Genomic DNA, 19181 nt, shown 5'->3' on the forward strand with positions numbered 1-19181 from the left:
TGGTCCAGGTTTTCAGAAATGAGTCCCATTGACTCAATGTGTCACCATAAGACTTGCTTTATCCATCCCTCTGATCATTTTTGTGGCCCTCTTCTGGACCCTCTCCAACATGTCTTTCCTGTGCTGAGGACTACAGAGCTGGATGCAGGACTCCAAGTGAGGTCTCACTAGAGCAGAGCAGAGGTGCAGGATCACCTCCATCGGCCTGCTGGTCACGCTTCTTTTGGTACAGCTCAAGATACAGTTGGCCTTCTTCACTGAGCACACATTGCTGGCTTGTGTCCGGTTTTTTTACTCACCAGTGTATCTACCGTTCTCTGCAGGGTTGCTATCAATCCTTTCATCCCCCAGTCTGCATTGATATAAGGGGTTGCCCCAACCCAGGTGCAGCACCTTGCACTTGCCCTTGTTTCACATGGTTCACATGGACCTACTTCTCAAGCTTGTCCAGGTCTCTCTCAGTGGCATCCCATCCCTCAGGTGTGCCAATCATAGCACTTAGCCTGGTGTCACCTGCAAGTTTAGTGAGGACCCACTTTTATCCTCACTATCAGGTTCAGTTGGTGTATTCCTTCCAAAAACAGTCGATGCAGTCGCTGCTTTTAGAAATAGTTATATAAATTACAGACTGTGGATAAATTATTCTTCACTTGTGTGTTTTAGTTTCTGGAATTACTGGTTAATGTAAGTGGAAGGAAATTTGACTCAGCATCAGTGGTATCAAATGTAGTGTCTCAGAATGCAGCTTTTTAATGTTCTCTGGTAATACATTCTTTGCTAAGGTCTTTTCCCTGAGTAATGTTGTCAAATTCTAAATTATGAAAAAATTTAATTCTGTCCCCACAATTTACTGTCCACCACATTCTTAGTTTTCATATACATTTGGCAAAATGGAGCATTGAGTGATGGAATATATTTTAGGTCTTTGAGAAGTTGTTCCTGCTGAGAGTAGTTGCTTCAAAATTGTGTGAAGAAAACTGGCAGTGGACATTATGCTGTTTACTATGACTTGTGAAAATTGAAATTGCTGATACCTCTTGTAGTCTTCCCTATTGAGAATGGCATTCCTGATCAGATTTTCTGTGATATTTAGTCTTTATTTTTAAATTTTGATTTACTTTTTGTGGCCCTATCGTATAATTTAATTTACACTCTGTTTCGAAATTCTTGCATTCATATATCACTGTCTTGTATGTACTTTCACTTTGACAACTCCAGCAGTTACATTTTCAAATTTTTTTACCACTCATTCAAAATGCCAATTTTATTTCTACCTTTTGAGGGCTTTTTATTTGTCTTTAAACTTAAGTGTGTGTCTTTTATTTCATGCTCATTTTGGGATTCTTCATGTGCATAAAGCAAGCCTCAGAGAACCTCTCTTCTAAACTATGTCAGTCCTTCTTCTAATACAAATTCATTTTGAGTTTGTTTGTACTTTTTTTTTCGTGCCTAGAGTCATGCAGAAGGAAGCTACCGGTTTATTTGCTTACAATTCTGGTTCAATTTTTTAAAATTTGGTCCCACAGATTGCATTAGCTTGTATGGTGACTAAATGTACTGCGCATCATTTTATCATGATTGGCTCTACACTGTCAACAGTTGTTTTTAATAATGACTTTCTGTCCACTCATATGTCTGGGTCCAGTGTTGTTTTGCTTAATCATTTAAGGAGTATCACAAAACACTCAATAGTAAACGTTGCCATTACAATGTCCCCCTCTCTAAATGTTCCAGACTGTAATTTTAAAATTTTGAGAACTCTCTTTTTGTCTTATTATCTGGCAAAACGCAATTGGATTAAATTGATCTGTAGGCTTGTGTGAGACATTGAGATACGTGAAGTAAATGTCTTAGCCTTACTTCAAGAAATAAGCCTAGAAAAATGGGTGAGGTGTCATTTCAGATAAAGGATGATTCAAAAAGACACAAGGTAAGATTTAAGCATTTCAAAGGCTTATGGCATAATGATGCATACTCACAGATTTTGAAAAGTCTTTCTCCATAAAGAAGTTCACTTTCTTAAACAAAAAATAAATTGGACATCTCTTCCCCATACTGTTCTTTTGAAACTTCAGTATGCTTGACTGCTGTCCATGCATCAGTTTAACTCTTGAAACATGGGAATACCTCTGTTTAACAAATGGTAGTTGGGCTTTTTCTTTGTTTTAAACAATGATAGTTTAGGAGAAATAGTTACTCCCTTTTTGTAGTGTCAGTGAAATGTTGAGCTTCTACAGTAGTGTGTTTTGGTTTCAGTTTTCCTTGCAGCTTGAATTTACTCTTGCATAGAAGCTTACCTCTGCACCAGCGGATTTTTTCAGCTTCCAAGAATTGTACATTTCATACAAGTTGATCAGGCTGCGAATGTTACTTGTTACAGTAGTTAAGCACTCCAGTGCATGACTTTGGCATAAATCTTACAGCTTGCTATTTAGAAGCTTCGTTTGAAGGTACTAGAGATTAGGTTACAGACCTGAGAGAGACTGTTTAAAAGGTGAAAAAGTGCAAAGGAAATGTTTAGTTACTTTTCTTGTTTATGAACGAGCTGTTACACTTAACATTGTAGATGTCTTTGAAAATTTAAACAAGTGTTTGTATTTTTAATGCAGGCAGCAAATTACTTATGAATATGCATATTTTCAATGAAAAACATGTTTTCTCATGCTGTTCCTCAGTCTAAAATGGAAAAATACAAAGAGCAGCTTTACTAAAAAGCAATTTGAAAAAAGTATGTAATAGGATATTTTACATTTAGAGCACTTCTGTGTCCTCTTTCTGCACCTTATAACTTGATTCTGGAAGCTGAACTTGTATTACTTAGAGTGTTTTACATCTTTGTTACCAAATAAATAGAATTCAGTTCTGCAAAGCATATTTAGAAGACTGGTAACATCTTTTACGATGAATTATTTATAGCTTTTTCTTTTGTATAAATACTTTTTAAATTAATGATTTGTTTTGTCTTAAACAGAAATTGTAGTTGCTGAAAGCGTGGTTGTCATTAAGAAACTGCTGCAAACCCAGCCAGCACATCATGGTGAAATTATTAAGCATATGGCCAAACTCCTGGATAACATTACAGTGAGTATTTGTGCAGTGTCTTACATTCCTTATTGACTGATAAAAATAACACCACCTACTTTGAATGTGGGCCATAAATGGAAATAGATATATTAGAGAAATTGAACGTTACTTTATTTGAAACATAAAATACCATTTTTTGTGATCTTATTGAAGAGGAAATAGAAGCAATCAGATGGCATCACTTTGTGCCTTAGACCTGTGGAGCTATTTTGAAAGAGCTCCCCAGATCTGTTGGGTATTGCTAGTATCATTAGGCCAAACGAATAGCAGGTTTCAAACATAGAGTGGGTAAGTTGAAATGAATGGCAAAGCAGCATTCAACTTGAGGATTTTCATCTGGTTGTCTTACTGATCTGGGATAGAATTTAAAAAGTTTTACTCTAAATATTTTTCCCTATCCTGAAATTACCTCATCTTTGCATGGTGCCAGACGTGCTTCTGTGAGTGTGTTGCAATGTTTCTTGAAGTTGCATTTTCATCTTCTGGGTGTTTTAAGATTCTGTGGCATTTAACAGTAAAATGTACATTATTACCTATAATCTATCCTTAGATTAAATTGACATTTATGTATGTCAATATTTACTTCCCAAATTTTCCTTGAAGTCCGAGTTACTGATGAAACATTTAGTGGTCTTATCCTATAGGACTGAAGACTATTTATTAGCTACCTATTGCATCATACCTCAGTAGTGACAGATTTTGATTTGTCAATAAGTATTTTTCTGTAGATGTTATAAATAGAACTGTTCTGTTTCATACAATTACACATTTATTGATGATAGAGCAGTAAATATTTTCAAAATCAGTGAATTTGCTATTTTCCGTAGTTGACTTTAACAAAGTTTGGAATATTAAAAGAAAAAAGGAGATGTGATCTGGTTAGTTCATGCTTGCTGAACAGTTTAAACATACAAATTTTTGGCCACTAGGAGCTCAAACTTCTTAATTGATGTAAAGAAAATTCTACTGGATTGCTTATATCCAGAATCAAAGAGGCTATAAGATTCTGCTGCTATTGCTATATCAAATAAGTATCACCCATGATTTCAGAAAATTTGTGCAATATTTTGATAGTTAATTACAGTCTTATGATTTGTGTATAATCTTATACATATCTTCTGGCACTTTGTCAGATTAGTTTGCCATCCTGTGTGTCAGCATATTATTCAAGAGAAAGTCGTTGTTTTCTAAATATACTGTTTAACACTGAAAAGAGTTTTGTAGCTATTTTATACAATTAATACTGCTGGGTTAACATTTCAAGTTTTAAATACATTAAATTTTTTTTAAAATATCTGAAGTATGGGGAAGCATAAACACAGGAATTCTTTGCTTAAGAGTTGAAATGAATTTAATACTATGTAAAACACAACCAAAACATGAACAGAATTAAATTCATTTAAATAGAAAAGCACTTAAGGTTTTGATCTGTCATGGTTTAGTTTAGGTAAGTGATGAACACTTAGCCAGTACAATAAAAAAAGTGTAAACTGGACGGAATACAATTTTTAGGCTGGTGTCTGAATTTATTTTGTTCATGTTGTGTTAGCCTAGATTGTGATTGTCACTGAGGAGGTGTCTAAAATCTTTTGAATCAATGTTTCTTTAAGGGTGTCCAGTCTGGATTTTTCTCATTCTTATCTTCCTTAATCTTGTCTTCATCTGCTTCAATTACAAAGCCATTAAGAAAGTGGTAGGATAGATAGTAAGCTAAATACCTGACCAATTACAAGAAATATTAGGAAGTTCAGTTAAAAACTACTCTTGCAGACTCTCATTTATACATTAAAGTTTAGGACTAGATCCATTTCAGCTTGCCCTGTAATTGGTTGTTTCTTACATATCTAAAAAGAGTGCTTATTTTTCTACCTTTGCTATATTATCATTTGTACTTTAAACTTTAATCTCAGGCGTGTCCAGGCAAAGATCTTTGATACTGGTTTTGTGTCTGGTATTTGTTGAGTACCAAGACCTGTGCATAGTACAGCTCAATATATCTGTATTCTAGCTCCAAGATATTTTTCCCTAGAAATACTTTAGGGTCCATCAGAATGAGTTGAGTTGCGTTTTTTTAAAGTCCTGTTGCTAATGTTTCAAGGCCAGCTGTATCACTTTTGAAAAACCACTTCTGATTTTTAAGTATCACTAATAAGTAAGTAAACTTCAACTGTTCAGGCCCTATATTAGTTTTGATTACCTTGGATAATTTTGTGTCAGCAGACTATCTCCTCACTAAATAGCCCTTTTCTAGGTTACTTGCAAATCTGTTGAACAGCAGGTTTTCCCCTGTAGATCCCTTGGGACATCTGATGATTGCTTCCATTTAACTATTTTTTGTCTTTTCTATTATCTAGTCCTTCTTTATTCATGAGAGTGCTTTTCCACCTTGTAAAAAATGGCATTTTCAAAGATGTTGCTTGTGGGCTTTTTCAAAAGCTTTTATAATATTCTGTCATCTAATGTGTGTCATATAGTCATATATGACTTCAAAACACCTATGGTCCAGAATTTGTCTACATGAGCCTGCAGATTCAATCTGAATTAAGTTTTAAAGTGGATTGGCAAGATTGCATTGATTAAACTGAATTAACATGAAATACTTTTGTGCAACATCCAAAGTATGCCTCTTTTGATTTATCTTAATTCATTTTAGCAATGAATGAATGTAAACCAACCTAGCAAGAATTAGCTCTGAGTAGAAATATCTCTGTGGTCTACATTTGTGTATTTCCTCATATAAACGAGATCCAGTAGTCTCCAAATTAGTTTCTGCCTTTTCTTTTTTAGAAAAATAACTTATGTTGGTAAATTGTACCCAGTAGTGATTGCTTTCTGGGTGATGGGAATCTTGTAGTTCTGGTTTTCTCCAGACTGTCTCTTACAGTACTACTAAGGCGGTGTTGATTGGTTGTTGGTTTTTTTCTTTCAGTAGCTGGTGGATTCTGACTTCCATGGTTTTCATTACAGACCCATTTCTAGCTCCTTCTTGAGTATGACTGGATTGTTTTCTGATCTAGAGATGAGGAGGAGCACTTCTTGATGGGATAAAGACAAGATAAAGGGGAAAAATAAGATAGATGCATGTAATTTTGAAAAATTTAATATGTGGGGGAAAACATGTCACTTACGGGAGTAATTAAGAATTACTGATTGCTGGTTTGGTTTGGATTCCTATTACTAGATGAGGTGACTGGGAATTTTTGACACTGCTCTATCCATTCATCCAACAATAAAAAACTTGAGGTCCTCTGCAGTGTTCCTATGTAAATAGTGCTTAGTGCTATGTTTCTGATATGGCTTCACAGCAGAGGTGGCTTGCTTTAAGTTCTCCATTACCTCAGTGTTGGGAAGGTATCACAAGGTATGGTATTCATATGTTGACATGTATTTCAGTTCTCCAAGATTCGCATTCTAGCTACATTCTTTTCCCTATGATACATTTTACTAATGTATTTTTAAACCTTTATTTAAGTATTTTTTTAATGAACAATTGTCATAATATGCTGGGGGTTTACTTGCTCTAATAACTATGCAGTGCTTTAGAATTTGAGAGAAATGTGTGGCCTTTGGTACATTGTGTCCAGGGACTCTCTATACCGAACTTGAAACAAATATTGAGCTTGAATCAAAAGCAGTCCTTTTTTAAGGAATTTTACGTGTAGAGGTTCAAATAATGAAGGAGCCCTTGAATGTCTACCGTCTGAAAACAGAAAACCTCCACCACTTGTCTTTTACTCCTGTTCTTTCCTGTATACCTTTCTTCTTGCTGCCAGTCTGACATTTCATATGGATTTCATCCCTCTTTCCATTTCTGATTCCAGTAAAACTTAAAGAATTGCTAGCTAGAGAATTAGACCTCTTTTACAATTTGAATATATTCTGGTTTTGTGACAAATGTGGATAACCAGGGTTGGTGGGTTTAAGTTGTACTTTAACATAGATTGTTGCGTAATAAGGTTAGAGCTTAACTACAATAGCTTTTGAATTATGCTGCTTAGAGTGATCTGTAAAGTCTTTATAATGTATTTCTGTGTCTGCAGTAGCCAGACTCTTCCTTTGAAGGGAGAGGGTCTGCCTAGTTTTTTGGGTTTTGCTTGTTTGTTTGTTTTTAACCATTTATTTATTTTCCTCCAGGCACGTAATGGGTTGAAATGGCAGTAGGAGCTGCCTTCTGGTACTAAGGCTTAAAATGAGCACTTAACCACTTGCTCGGGGCACATGGAATAAAAACATCAGGGAAAGTAATTTACAATCCTGTTTGCCTTTGAGGATAATGCAGAGCAGGGCTGGATAATGCAGAGCAGGGCTGAATAATGAAAGTATTATTTCCTTCATTTTTGTCAATTCAAGGTCCCTGCTTAAGTTATACTAGAAAAGGCATTGAAGGTCTAGAAGTAGCTTCATTTCTTGTTTGCTGTTTTGAATGCCCTGGAAACAACAGCTGCAGGATCATGCACTCGATATTACGTGTTTGAGAACTGGAAGACTGAAACAGGGAAAAAGAAGTCTGAAAAATATTGTGTGATTTTAACTCCAGTGACACAGAAACATTGGGTTCATCAGTTTGACATCCGCTTTTCATTAAAATGGCTTCCACTCAGGGTTTGATTCTAAAAGTCTCTAATTGTTACTGATTCTTATAGCACAAAATTGTGTTTAATATATACAGTATTTACATAGTAAGCTAGCCACCTGGTGAAAAGACAGTCTCATGAGAAATTTCATCTGCCTTCCGTTGTTGCTATTTTTCAAATTAGGCTTCATTTATTTTGTATTGTAAAGCTAGCTTATTATTCTAATAACTATATTTCACAAACTGGGAAAAAAAATTACAGAATAAGATACTGCTTAAATGCACACTGTTTAAACATATTTAGATATATTTAATTGCGGTTTTAAAGTGTGGTCCTGATTTGACTCAGAAAATTGCATCAGTGATGTTTGTCTTCTGTAAGTAAAACAATTACTGAAATTGATCTGGTCTGTGAGGTATTTTTGCTTTATGAAAAAGCAATAATAGAAAAGGGGATGTTTCTAATAGGCTGCTGTCCAAACCGTGGTACTTCATGATCTTGTCAGAATTCTAATATTTTAACAAGTCTGTAATGAAATATTTTAGAAAAATAAATCTAGCATAACTGAAATCTGAAGTTGCCTATATATTCTTATTTAGAGGTGTATCTCTGTACAGCAGGCAACTTAAAACTGTTCTAATACTAGAAAATTTAATGTACCACTCAATTACTATTCTTTAGCCCAATTTAAGATAATAGATGAGGAGTGAGGTCTTAATGCAGTGTAACCTTTGGAACATTAGAAATAACCTCTTTTCCTTCTGAAATTGGTGTACAGTAATGGCATCAGTCTTACCATTTTGCAGGCAACGTATTCTGACTGCCTTTAAAGTTTTTATATTTAGCAGTTGTTCAGCAACTTGTTTCTCTCTCTCACACTGTAAGTTCTAAGACAATTTAAATTTTCTTGTCAATTCACTCAAAAAAATACTAGTCTGAATCTCAATTAATACATGTATTTATGTTAAATCACTCTAAATGTTACATCTACCTTAAATGTCTTTTTCATGTTTTGAATTGGCATTTATCTCTTGATGCGATTTTTTTTTGTTGTTGTTGAATTTCTGTGTTCAGTCTTCATGATCTGGTTGCTTTCTCTGTCAGCAGACATTGTCCTCTGTTTTACTCATGACATGCTTGTTTATATTTTTGTTGGCATGTGTATTTGCAACAGTATGAAGCATAGAGGTAGATACTGTCGGGTTGACTTTATTCAAAGTTGTTCCCGAACTTTTTGGAGCAGTAAGACATCTTTAATCATTAAAATGTCTCATTAATGTAATTAGTATTTCTTTAGTATGGCTTAGTAAGCCAATTATCAGAGACTGTGGATCATAGTTTGCAAATTGATGTCCTGGACCTTGGTGTTTCTGACCCTTTATGAATGTAACTGGAAAGCAGCACCTTCAAATTTTATTTGTATACAGGGTCAGGTATTTAATAGTTGGTTCCCACTGTAATTCTGAGAAATAGCGTTTTGTATGTTAAAAAATGACATATGCTGAAAAAGGAATTGCTATATAAAAGATGCTAAGATTTATTTTTTCAAGAATAATGCTAAATTTCTAAAGTTTGTTTCTCCTGTGAATTTGACCTAAGGCAGAATTTAACTTGCTTAAGTGTAAGCTTATGAAAAAAGAATACTGCATAGAATTGGGAGTAATTCGAAGTGTTAGTGCAAATGTTCATTACTTCTTTAGGAAAAAACAACTAAATTGGATGAAAACTGCAGTTACAGTTGGAAGCTTTCCTTTTTTCTGAACTACAGTCAGTCATTTGGTAGAACAGTTAATGCTTTGCCCTAGTATTTCAACATCTGTTGAACAAGAGTCTCTACAAAACATGACAGAACCACAGTGTGTAGGCATGATGTAAAACATGCTTCTGCCTTGAAAAATTTTCTCATCACAGATTTTCTTCCTTCCTCTCAAGGAAGGAGAATGTTTTTGGGGACATATGTAGCACAGGTGCATTTTTTAATTTGACCACCAGATTATATAGACTAGCTCACCTTTGAGAAGAGTGTGTGAATATTATTTCATTTAACTCCTAAGTACTCCTGCCTAAAATCGGTGTGGAGCTTGAGCTTCTGTGTCCTTCCATGCTTTTACATTTTGCTTCCTCTCCATCTATGACAGTACTGTGATTTTGAAGTCTGTGCCATATGCTAGGAATTAATCTAAAAACTACTGCCAGTTATTTCAGTGAAACAGTGAAGTAGCTCTGAAACAGTAAGTAAGACCTGTGTGAACTTTTGGTCAGAGTGTTTTTGATCTATATTGAATATTCAATCTATAACATTGGCCAGCTGAACAGTAGTTAATTTTGGTCTCTCTTCCTTGCATGGCAATTGTCTTTAAATAGTATGTTACTGAACAGTATTTTATTGTTACTGAACACAGACAGGTACAAGTGCACAAGTAGTCTTTGTGAATGCGTTAACTTAGAGTGCTCAATGTGTTCTCAGGTTCCAGTAGCCAGAGCCAGCATTCTCTGGCTTATCGGCGAGTACTGTGAACGGGTTCCAAAAATCGCTCCTGATGTTTTGAGAAAGACAGCCAAGAGCTTCACTAATGAAGATGACCTTGTAAAGCTTCAGATCCTAAATTTGGGTGCAAAACTCTACTTAACAAACTCAAAGCAGGTAAGCTTGAACTTGTAAGTGTACATATTTAGAGTCACAGCAGATTTTGTACAGTCTGTGTAGATTAATAGTGATTTCTTCTGTATAAGTAATCAAAAATAGTCTATATTATTCTACAGATAAAAGCTGAACATGTTTTCAAGAAATCCTAAGAGTCTAAATCTAACCATGAGTCTTTTGAGTCTGTAAATATGAATGTAGTGATGACATCACTTCTTTTTTTTTTTTTTTTGCCTCTTTCTTCCTAGGGAAATTGCAGATTTTTTTATTCACGTAAACAGAAAAAAAAGTGTAAATTGTATTACTAGTACCAGATAGTAGATTTTCCAGGTGTGATTTAATGTTTTCTGGTGTAAGACCAGAATTTTCAAAGGAGTTCCATAAATTTGACCAAGAAGCTGCTGATTTTTTATTCAGAATATTTACAAGGAGATGCCAGCAAAAGGCCCTGTTATGTCTTTCCATCAGTAGTCATCTCCTCTTAAAGATGAGTATTTCATCTGTATTTCTTACTATTTCACTTTACCGTGTGGGTTTTGATAATCTCTAGCAATAAAGATAATCTAAAAATGTCAGATAGTACAAAAAGATGAACTTGGATCTCCAGGCAGCAGAAAACAGTGGTTATAGGAGGTGCCAACTGCCTCATTCATCTCAATGACAGCACTGTGAACTTTGTCACTCTCTGGCTATGGAATATAGCATCTTGACACTAATTTTTCACTGTAATTCTAGTTATTACTGTAAACGATTGTAAAATGAAATGTCCAAATGTAGAAGAAATATGAAATACATGCTTCCTGGGTTACTGGGTTCTTTGTTTTACAGCAGCTTGGACAGCATAGAATCTTGTGCCTCTGCATGTGTTGTTCTTTGATAGCTATATCCAGCTGCAGACTTCATCTGTCTGAGACTTCATTCTTTGGGAGGTGAACTGTCTTGCGTCCATTCAGATTAGAATGACTGCTTGTCCTTTGCCTGTACAGTCGAAAACTGGGACAGTAACAAAAGTGACTTTTTTCTATCATACTCCTCTTCATGAAAATGCTGACTGAGCTACAGGAAGATTGGTTTGATTGTCTAAACTGTCTCTTTTTGGACCATTACATGATATGTACTAATTTTCCATACAATTTTTGAAATTTTACAGTAATATTTCCACACCATACTTGGGAAATCAATTTCCTAAAAAGAGATGGTTGTTTCTGTGATGCTCGTTTTCCAGTTTCACATCTTAATACAGTTTAAACTGTTCTTGTAAGAGTTGCATAATATTTTATTCAAATACAGTACTGATGATAAAGCAGAAGAAACTGTCTCCTGATATGCCTGCTTGAATGAATTTCATCAAAGAGTATTTTCCTCTTTTAATGTTTTCGGCTGTGGAAAAATATGTTGTCTTCTCACATGTCCAAGCTACTCATATACTAAGCTGTTAACAGAGTAGGTTGATGTCTTGGCTTGATTCAAAACTTTGCAAACTAGAATGTGATGGGTTTGCCTTTAGGAGCTGGCACTCTTCATATATCTACATCCTTATCTGCAGGAGGAGCTCTTCTTTACTCATTCACTGTTAAAACATTTCTTTCTGTAATGACTTTGGTTTCTAAAAAGTCCAGCCATTTTTCAGTCTAATTTTTCAAACTTGAAGGCAGATCTTGTACACTTCACTACTCAGTTGTTAGTATGTCCAAATCTCCTGATCTCTGTGTTTTCTCCCTCTGTATCCCACTCCACTACATAATAGTTTTTGAATCCTGTATCAGTTTCATCCAAAGCCAATTGAGTTGTGAAAATCTCAAAGATACAATATCATTTTATTGAAAAGTAGTGGTAGGATAGCCAAAAGACACTTAACACCAACCAGGCAGACAGAAAGAGCTCTTCACTGAGGTGAGGGAAAGACAGGCAAAACTCAACTGTTAAGTCTTGTTTGGAGAAAAGCACAAAAATCTGGAGGAAATAAGACTTTATTATTCTTTCCCCTTCTGTAAATATGTTTTCTTACTTTCTTATAATTGCCTTAGCTTATGTTTGAACAGTTAACACAGAACATTTTCAGGAAAGCTTTCTAAGATTCAGGATTTTTGTAAGAATTTTCAATATCTGAAATTCTGTGATGATCCCATGAACTCTAAAAGGCTTTTTATAATTTAAGGTAGAGTTTCAAGTTCAGTCCTATCTAGATAAATATGTAATAAGAACAGGCCTTCCTCTCTGGTTTTCTGTGTTGTTTGGTAAACTTGCTTACTTATTTCATCATTTAGGGACATAAAATCCTTATGAATGCACTCGATAGATGTGTAAATCTATAGCCCACCTAAGAGAAAGTGTTAAATAGAAAATGTCATCTAATTGCTTTAGCTGTTTCTCGAATATAGCAGAAATAATAAAGAGATTATGATGGGATTCTGTTGTATAATGCAGCAAAAAGAAGTCACACCATAAAAAGTCACGAGTAATCCTAGTGTGTAAATAGATATGTCCAACATGGTTCAGCATAATAGCCTTATCTTGTGTATCTAAAAAATCAAGTTACTGCAAACTAATGATATCAAAGAATAGACAGACAGCTGTTTCTCTCCCATTGTAGAGCCTCCTCTGTTGGTAATACTTGTATTATAAAAATTTTCCAGTGGGGTTCTACCAATCCTAATATTGGATAAGCATTATATTATTAAAGAGAAGTATTGCTACTAGAAAATTGTGGAAATACTGCTGAAGGATGACTTGAAGTATACTTTTCATATTAGCCAAATGTAAGTGTACAAAAAATAGTAATAGTTTCTAACAGTGTGAGGATAAAAGAAATTATGCCTATATAATGAGCATGTTCAGGTAGCAGGCAGTGTTGATGTAGGATACTAAATGTATTATAACTTTGCCTTACTGGACAGTCGTGGTGTGTAGATTCTGTCATATTTCACCAAAATAATGTACTTACTGAAATAATTTTCAGCTTTTTATGGATATTTCTTTGTTGGAAAAACTGATGTGTATTTGTTGGGGGGGGTTGTTTTTAATTAAAATTAATTATTAGAATAATTCTGTTAGCTATCTCCATGTAGAAAAGCTCTGTTACTTGTTTGGTTGCACTGCTGTAAGGCAAGGGGAAAAAAAGTGTTTTCTTGCTCTTTGTACTATATATGATGCTTGCAAGGAGGCTCTTGCAGATATGGAGCCTTCTTAGCTGAAATATTAACAATTTACTTCCTTATAATGGTGTATTATTTTTGTTCCTTTTCTGGTTTGCTTGTCTATAAAGTGGCATACCTCTTTCTAAGGTATATAATGGTTACAAGTCCATTCCAGCACCATTGTTATGCTACGTTATTGCTAAGATGCTGGGAAAGTCTCCCTGATGTTTTTATACTCCTTTCCCCCCCCCCTTTTTTTTTCTTTCAGTTTTAAAAATTTAACTGAATTATTTAAATTATTTAATACATGTTAATTTTCTCAGACATCAAATTAGGAAATCCTATTATGCTGTAAAAAGCTGTGATAATATAAATTGCTCTCTTACATAAATAAATAAATGACCGATATTGCTGGAGGCTTTAAGCTTCAAGGAAAAAAATAGAAGAAGTCTTTTATCCTGGTTTTTAGAGGGCATCAGCAGCTTGCTTTTATGAAAAAGTAACAGCTAAATGCACTGCAAATAATTTGCAGTAATCCAGTTCAGTGATTCATGTGTCTGCTTTAATGGGTCATAATTCAGGATAAAGTAACTGAGTGCAGTCAGAGTGCAGACACTGCTTATGCCAGGGACAGTATCTCTTCATAAAACACACCTCAGCAGAAGCAGTTTGCCAGCCCCCTAATACCCTCTGATGTTTTGATGTCCTGCATATTTTTCCGATTAAGTTTTGAGTGCCATGTTTTTAGTTGTATTTCCACATTCATTATCCTCACGTAGACCCTTCAGCGGGTTTGCCATATATGATTATTTTTTTAATGATGCCTTTCTTTCCACTTCAGCAGTTTAATAATCTAGCACATGGCTGCTTCTCAGTACTCAGCATTCACCTCCCCAATACAGAAGAGGACATGTGCTTTGGCTGCAGAATTCCATTTGCAGCTTTAGAAATGCATATTCCCTGTGGAACAACATTTGTTTGACATAACCATTCATTTTTATTACCTCTTTAAATATGTTTATCCAGAGTTATCAATAATCATAAATAACTTGTATTCTGTTCTTGTCCTGTTTTTTTCCACAGACAAAATTGCTTACCCAGTACGTATTAAATCTCGGCAAGTATGATCAAAGCTACGACATCAGAGACCGTACAAGATTTATTAGGCAGCTCATCGTTCCGAATGAGAAGAGTGGAGCTTTAAGCAAATATGCCAAAAAAATATTTCTGGCACAGAAACCTGCCCCATTGCTTGAGTCTCCTTTTAAAGGTACAAGTGCCAAAATCATTTGGTAAATGTTCATTGTGTAAAGGAATGTGGCAGCATGTCCTATTTCGAATATGATTACAATTTGTGTTACTTAGGAAATACAAATTATTAATATGCAAGTGTACTCCCTCTGCTTAGTTGCTCTCTGCAAGCACGGTTTACATGGCACAAACACAGTGCGTTTCTCTGATGACAAAACCCTGACAAACTGATCCATTTGTGCTCTTGTGGATTTTAAATTTGATTTAAATAGCATAAGGTGTTTCTTTTGAGGAAAGTGATTCCTCAATTTAGGAAAATAGCCCTAGTCTTTTACCTGCACTTTAGTAGAAGATTGTTAATGTGAATATTGCAAATGTTTTGTGAATCTGAAATAAAGTGAATCTCAATAGATTAGGTTTTTGTTGTTTTTCTTCAAAGTCATAATTTTCCCTGTGCATTTTCCCTGTCTTTTCACAAGTAAGAACCATCGTCTGTCATCTCAGATTAAAAGGTTATCAGGTTATCTTAATTAAAAACACTCTGTTATTGTGACAGTTTGCAATTTAAATTTTCATATTTACTTAGTCCCACTTTTGAAGCTCTAAGAGGAGCTCCATTCTGAAGAAAAACTATTAAAATTCTGGATGTGTTTGTGCCAAGACATGTATATGGATTGTTTAACTGTGCTGTCATTCTTAATATTCACAGTAAAGTAATTTTTAGAGAAGCTACATTTCAGAGCAACACCTCTAAACACACTGACTGATTAGCTTTTTTATTGACCATTATGGGAGAGATTATTGTAATCTATGGACTGAAATCAGTTTTTTGACCTATGAAGAGCTTCCTAGTTTATATTTATTTCATGACATTTGAGGTAATACAATGGCAATTACCTTTAGCCCTGATTAAGGTTGCTCTTTGTGGTAGAGCTCATGGTGTTTGTGTCTCCCCCCCCCGTTTTTTTTTTTTTTTTTGTTAATAGGTAGGGATCATTTCCAGCTTGGCACTTTGTCTCACACACTGAACAGCCATGCCACTGGCTACCTGGAGCTGTCTGACTGGCCAGAGGTGGCGCCTGACCCTTCCGTCCGAAACGTTGAAATAGTCGAGTCGGTACGTCAGCATCATTAGAAGTAACTTCACTTTGCTAGAAGGCACTCATTATAGAGTATTAGCCTAAAATACAAGTATTTAAATCCTGTCTGTATGCTATACAGAAAAACTTTGATGCACAGGCATATTTGTATTGCTTATTTTACCTTGGAAACAGGCACAGTTCTTGCTCTTTACAATGGGAGAAGTGGATCAACTGTAGGCCACTTCTACTTTGCTTGTGGATTAAATGGGCTTTTTTCCCCCTCCATCTCACTTCTGATTTCATACCTCTGTTCTTTGTATCTCTGACTGCTGTGCTGTAGTTTGTTAGATGTTGTTAATAATGACTGTAACTCCTACCAAAGTAGGAGATGAGTACTTGTTTGTGTACATATCCAAGCCTAAACAGAAAAGAAAAAAGGTAATATAAACAAAAGGCAGCAGCAGGGAAAGAAACTATGTTTGGAAATTTAAAGTTTGGAAGAGACCAGTGTTTACGTTTCACATCATCTGGAGGTAATTAGGAAAGTTTATAATAGAAAAATGTCACCTTTTAGTGCACTCAAGTTATTTGTTGATATTACGTGGCTAGTCTACGGTCAGTAGCTTTTTGTTACTGGACTGTAAACTCTGAGGCAAAGTTATGTTGTGGTACCAAAGCTGTGATTTATGCATCAGGTTCCACCATCCTACTGAATGTCAGTGAAAGCTATTAAACAGTAACAGAAATGTAAATGTATTGGAATATAGTGTGATTCCAGAGGTATGTCACTATAATAGGTATACCCAGAAAAGCAATTGGTCCTTGTCATGAACCAACTTCTACAGTAAATCGCACATGAATTAATTTGCAAATGAGATGTTAGGCATAGTATGTAGAGAAGTTTGTAAAAAGCAGGTATAACTTGCAGAAACCACAGAAATGTGGTAGAACAAGCATTTCTCCTTTGTACTTTAATGTTATTTGTCTGCCTTCTTATATACATTTCAGGAAAAGTGGTATTTTTGTACAAACATCTGAAAGCTTTTATGGGAAGAATCTGAAGGCACTCAGCTCAAATGGAGAATTATAAATGATAGGTTGGCACAAAAGAACATGTAAAGATGCCTTTGTCCCCCCTCCAAAAAAAAAAAAATTGCAGGAAATTGATCAAATCGAGTAACATCTATGTACAAAATAATAGAAAACATCTCCCTCAAGTCATTTAATCTCAAATCAAACATGAAAATACTTTCCTTTTTTGTTTGTTTTTTTTTTTTTTTCCTCCACCCCAGGTATTTTGTTTGGAGAGTCTATTCATTGTCATTAATTTTACTGCATGCCTCCACAATGTATGTGAGTGAAGCTTGAGTTAAACTGTCATTTACATCCAAAAGAATATTGGCCTTTTAAAATACCAGTTGCTGGGTGAAGCATCACAAAGCATTAGCAGCTTTTGGTCTTGGAGAGGAAGCCAGTGTGTCTCTAGAGCCATACACCATTGCAGGTCACTGTTCTTTCAAAAGTTCGTCTTACTCCAGATCGCAGCAGTCACTGTAGCAAACCTGTATCACACCATATATGGTTTTCTGCCTATTTGTTCAGATAATTTTTGCTAGCCTGAGTTTGTTTTGCTTCTCTAGTAGTACAGGGGCATACAGAAAGAAAAAACAGTATGGCCAAAGTTTTGACGCATTCTGGTATTCTCTTGGTGGTAAGAGTTACTTTTATTTGGAGAATTGCAAAGAAAATTAAATACAATTCCTCTGTGGCTGCTGGAACTTCTGCTGCTTGCTGGGTCAACTTCTGTTTTCCCCTTAAAATTTGGGATTATAAAGGTGGTGATTAGCCATATTTACCCTTCATTCTAGTGATAGGCTAAACTTAGCTGGATCTAGAGATAAAACTCTCAGACTTAGGTACTTTTGGCATAAAAATTTATATATGATTACTGAGGCTTTTAATCTGCCTTAGTAAATCTTTTTCTAGATTCTCTAATAGACATATCCCACATTTTATAGGTACATACAAAACTTATGGTTCTCCTGTTTCTGTAAAGTAAGAGAAGTTTAATAGTTCCTCTTCATTTGTTTACAGGATTTATTTAGGAACTGCTGAATACTTTTACTACAAGTGTTTTTCTTTGCTATGTGTATCTTTTTTGCATTGCTGGTGGTAAAAGAAAACTTACATTGAAATGTATTTACAGGCAAAGGAATGGACTGAAATTCTGGGTAAACCAAAGAAAGAGAAACCTACTGAAAAGTTTTACTCTGAATCAGAAGAAGAGGAAGATGAGTCTGCTGGTACCAATTCATCAGGTAGGTATTTGGAAAGCAACTTGCATCTCTGCTGCCTGAAGAACCATATCTTCAGAATGGACCTCTGCTTAAAAAAATTGAAAAAGTTGTGAAAAAAAAAACCCCAGAGCTGTATATAAAATAAGGAAATCAGAGGCAAAAGTTTACTGTAAATGAGTGTAGACACAGCTACAGTGAATACAGTGATGTATTAGCAGTACTGCAAAATTAGCAATAACTAATACAGATAGGTCTCATGTGTTTATTGAATGAATTAGACTGTGCTTTGTTTCCCAGATAAAAAATCTGGCATGCTATTTTCATCCTGCATTGAGTCTAGTAAGAGTGATGCAAGTTTGTAACTCCAAGTAAAACTAAAGGCACCTAACTTTTTGTGGGAAAAATGCCCATATGCTTGTTTGTTGGGAACTGTAAGTCTTGGGTGGTTTTTGGATTTCATCATGGGTGAAGTACTGTTTGGATATCATGTGCTGCTCTGTTAAATGAATGGCCAAACTTCTTTAACTCTGTAGTCTTTCATGGGGTTTATTCAGTAAATGTGTTATAGTATTGCTCTCAAGTTTGACATGATGTTTTCTATGTATTATAACGGGAGTGATGATGGAGAAAAATAACTGACAGCTGCTGCTTAAGTTCAGTAAGCAAAGGTATCTTTGACCAGTCTCCACATACCTTAATGCCGGGCAGGCAGTTCCCCAAGACAGCCATTTCAGTAGGTGTAATATAGTTCAGATGTAATGAAGAACATCATTCTCCCAGGTCCAGATTTGAGTCACACAAAATGTTTAACATTAGAGACTTTAAAGAATTACTCCATTTAACTGAATGGAAGAAGGGCACCTCTCATTTCTAAACAGAGTATGCAGAAGTGCTTAAGAATTGTATCACTGAAATTAATGATCTCTGAAGCAAGATAGGAATATAGTCGCTTTAGGTATTTGAATATTTGGTAACTATATGATTGATGAATCAGTGATTCAGTCATCATTATCAGTATTCAAGAACCGCTTATCTAATTAGGCAGTTGGTTGAAAAGATAATCTTGCACTGAAGTGAATGTATAGATTAGAGAATCTGAGGTAATCTCTGAA

The 19181-nt window shown here is 35.1% G+C and overlaps 1 protein-coding gene across 5 annotated transcripts in view; it reads left to right on the forward strand.

The window, feature by feature from the left end:
• The window catches only part of AP3B1 (adaptor related protein complex 3 subunit beta 1), a 171193-nt gene that overhangs the window by 88498 nt on the left and 63514 nt on the right, over positions 1–19181 (forward strand). For all 5 annotated transcript variants that reach the window (XM_061376830.1, XM_061376831.1, XM_061376832.1 and 2 more), the window contains 5 exons: positions 2972–3081; positions 10126–10302; positions 14523–14709; positions 15677–15807; positions 17979–18090. In XM_061376830.1, coding sequence (XP_061232814.1) covers positions 2972–3081; positions 10126–10302; positions 14523–14709; positions 15677–15807; positions 17979–18090 — 717 coding nt within the window. The remainder of the gene's footprint in view (positions 1–2971; positions 3082–10125; positions 10303–14522; positions 14710–15676; positions 15808–17978; positions 18091–19181) is intronic.

Source organism: Neopsephotus bourkii, unplaced genomic scaffold (genome assembly GCF_033783945.1).
Source record: "Neopsephotus bourkii isolate Nb327-2 ecotype Australia unplaced genomic scaffold, CSIRO-AGI_Nbou_v1 NB_1740, whole genome shotgun sequence".
NCBI classification, from domain to species: Eukaryota; Metazoa; Chordata; class Aves; order Psittaciformes; family Psittacidae; genus Neopsephotus; species Neopsephotus bourkii.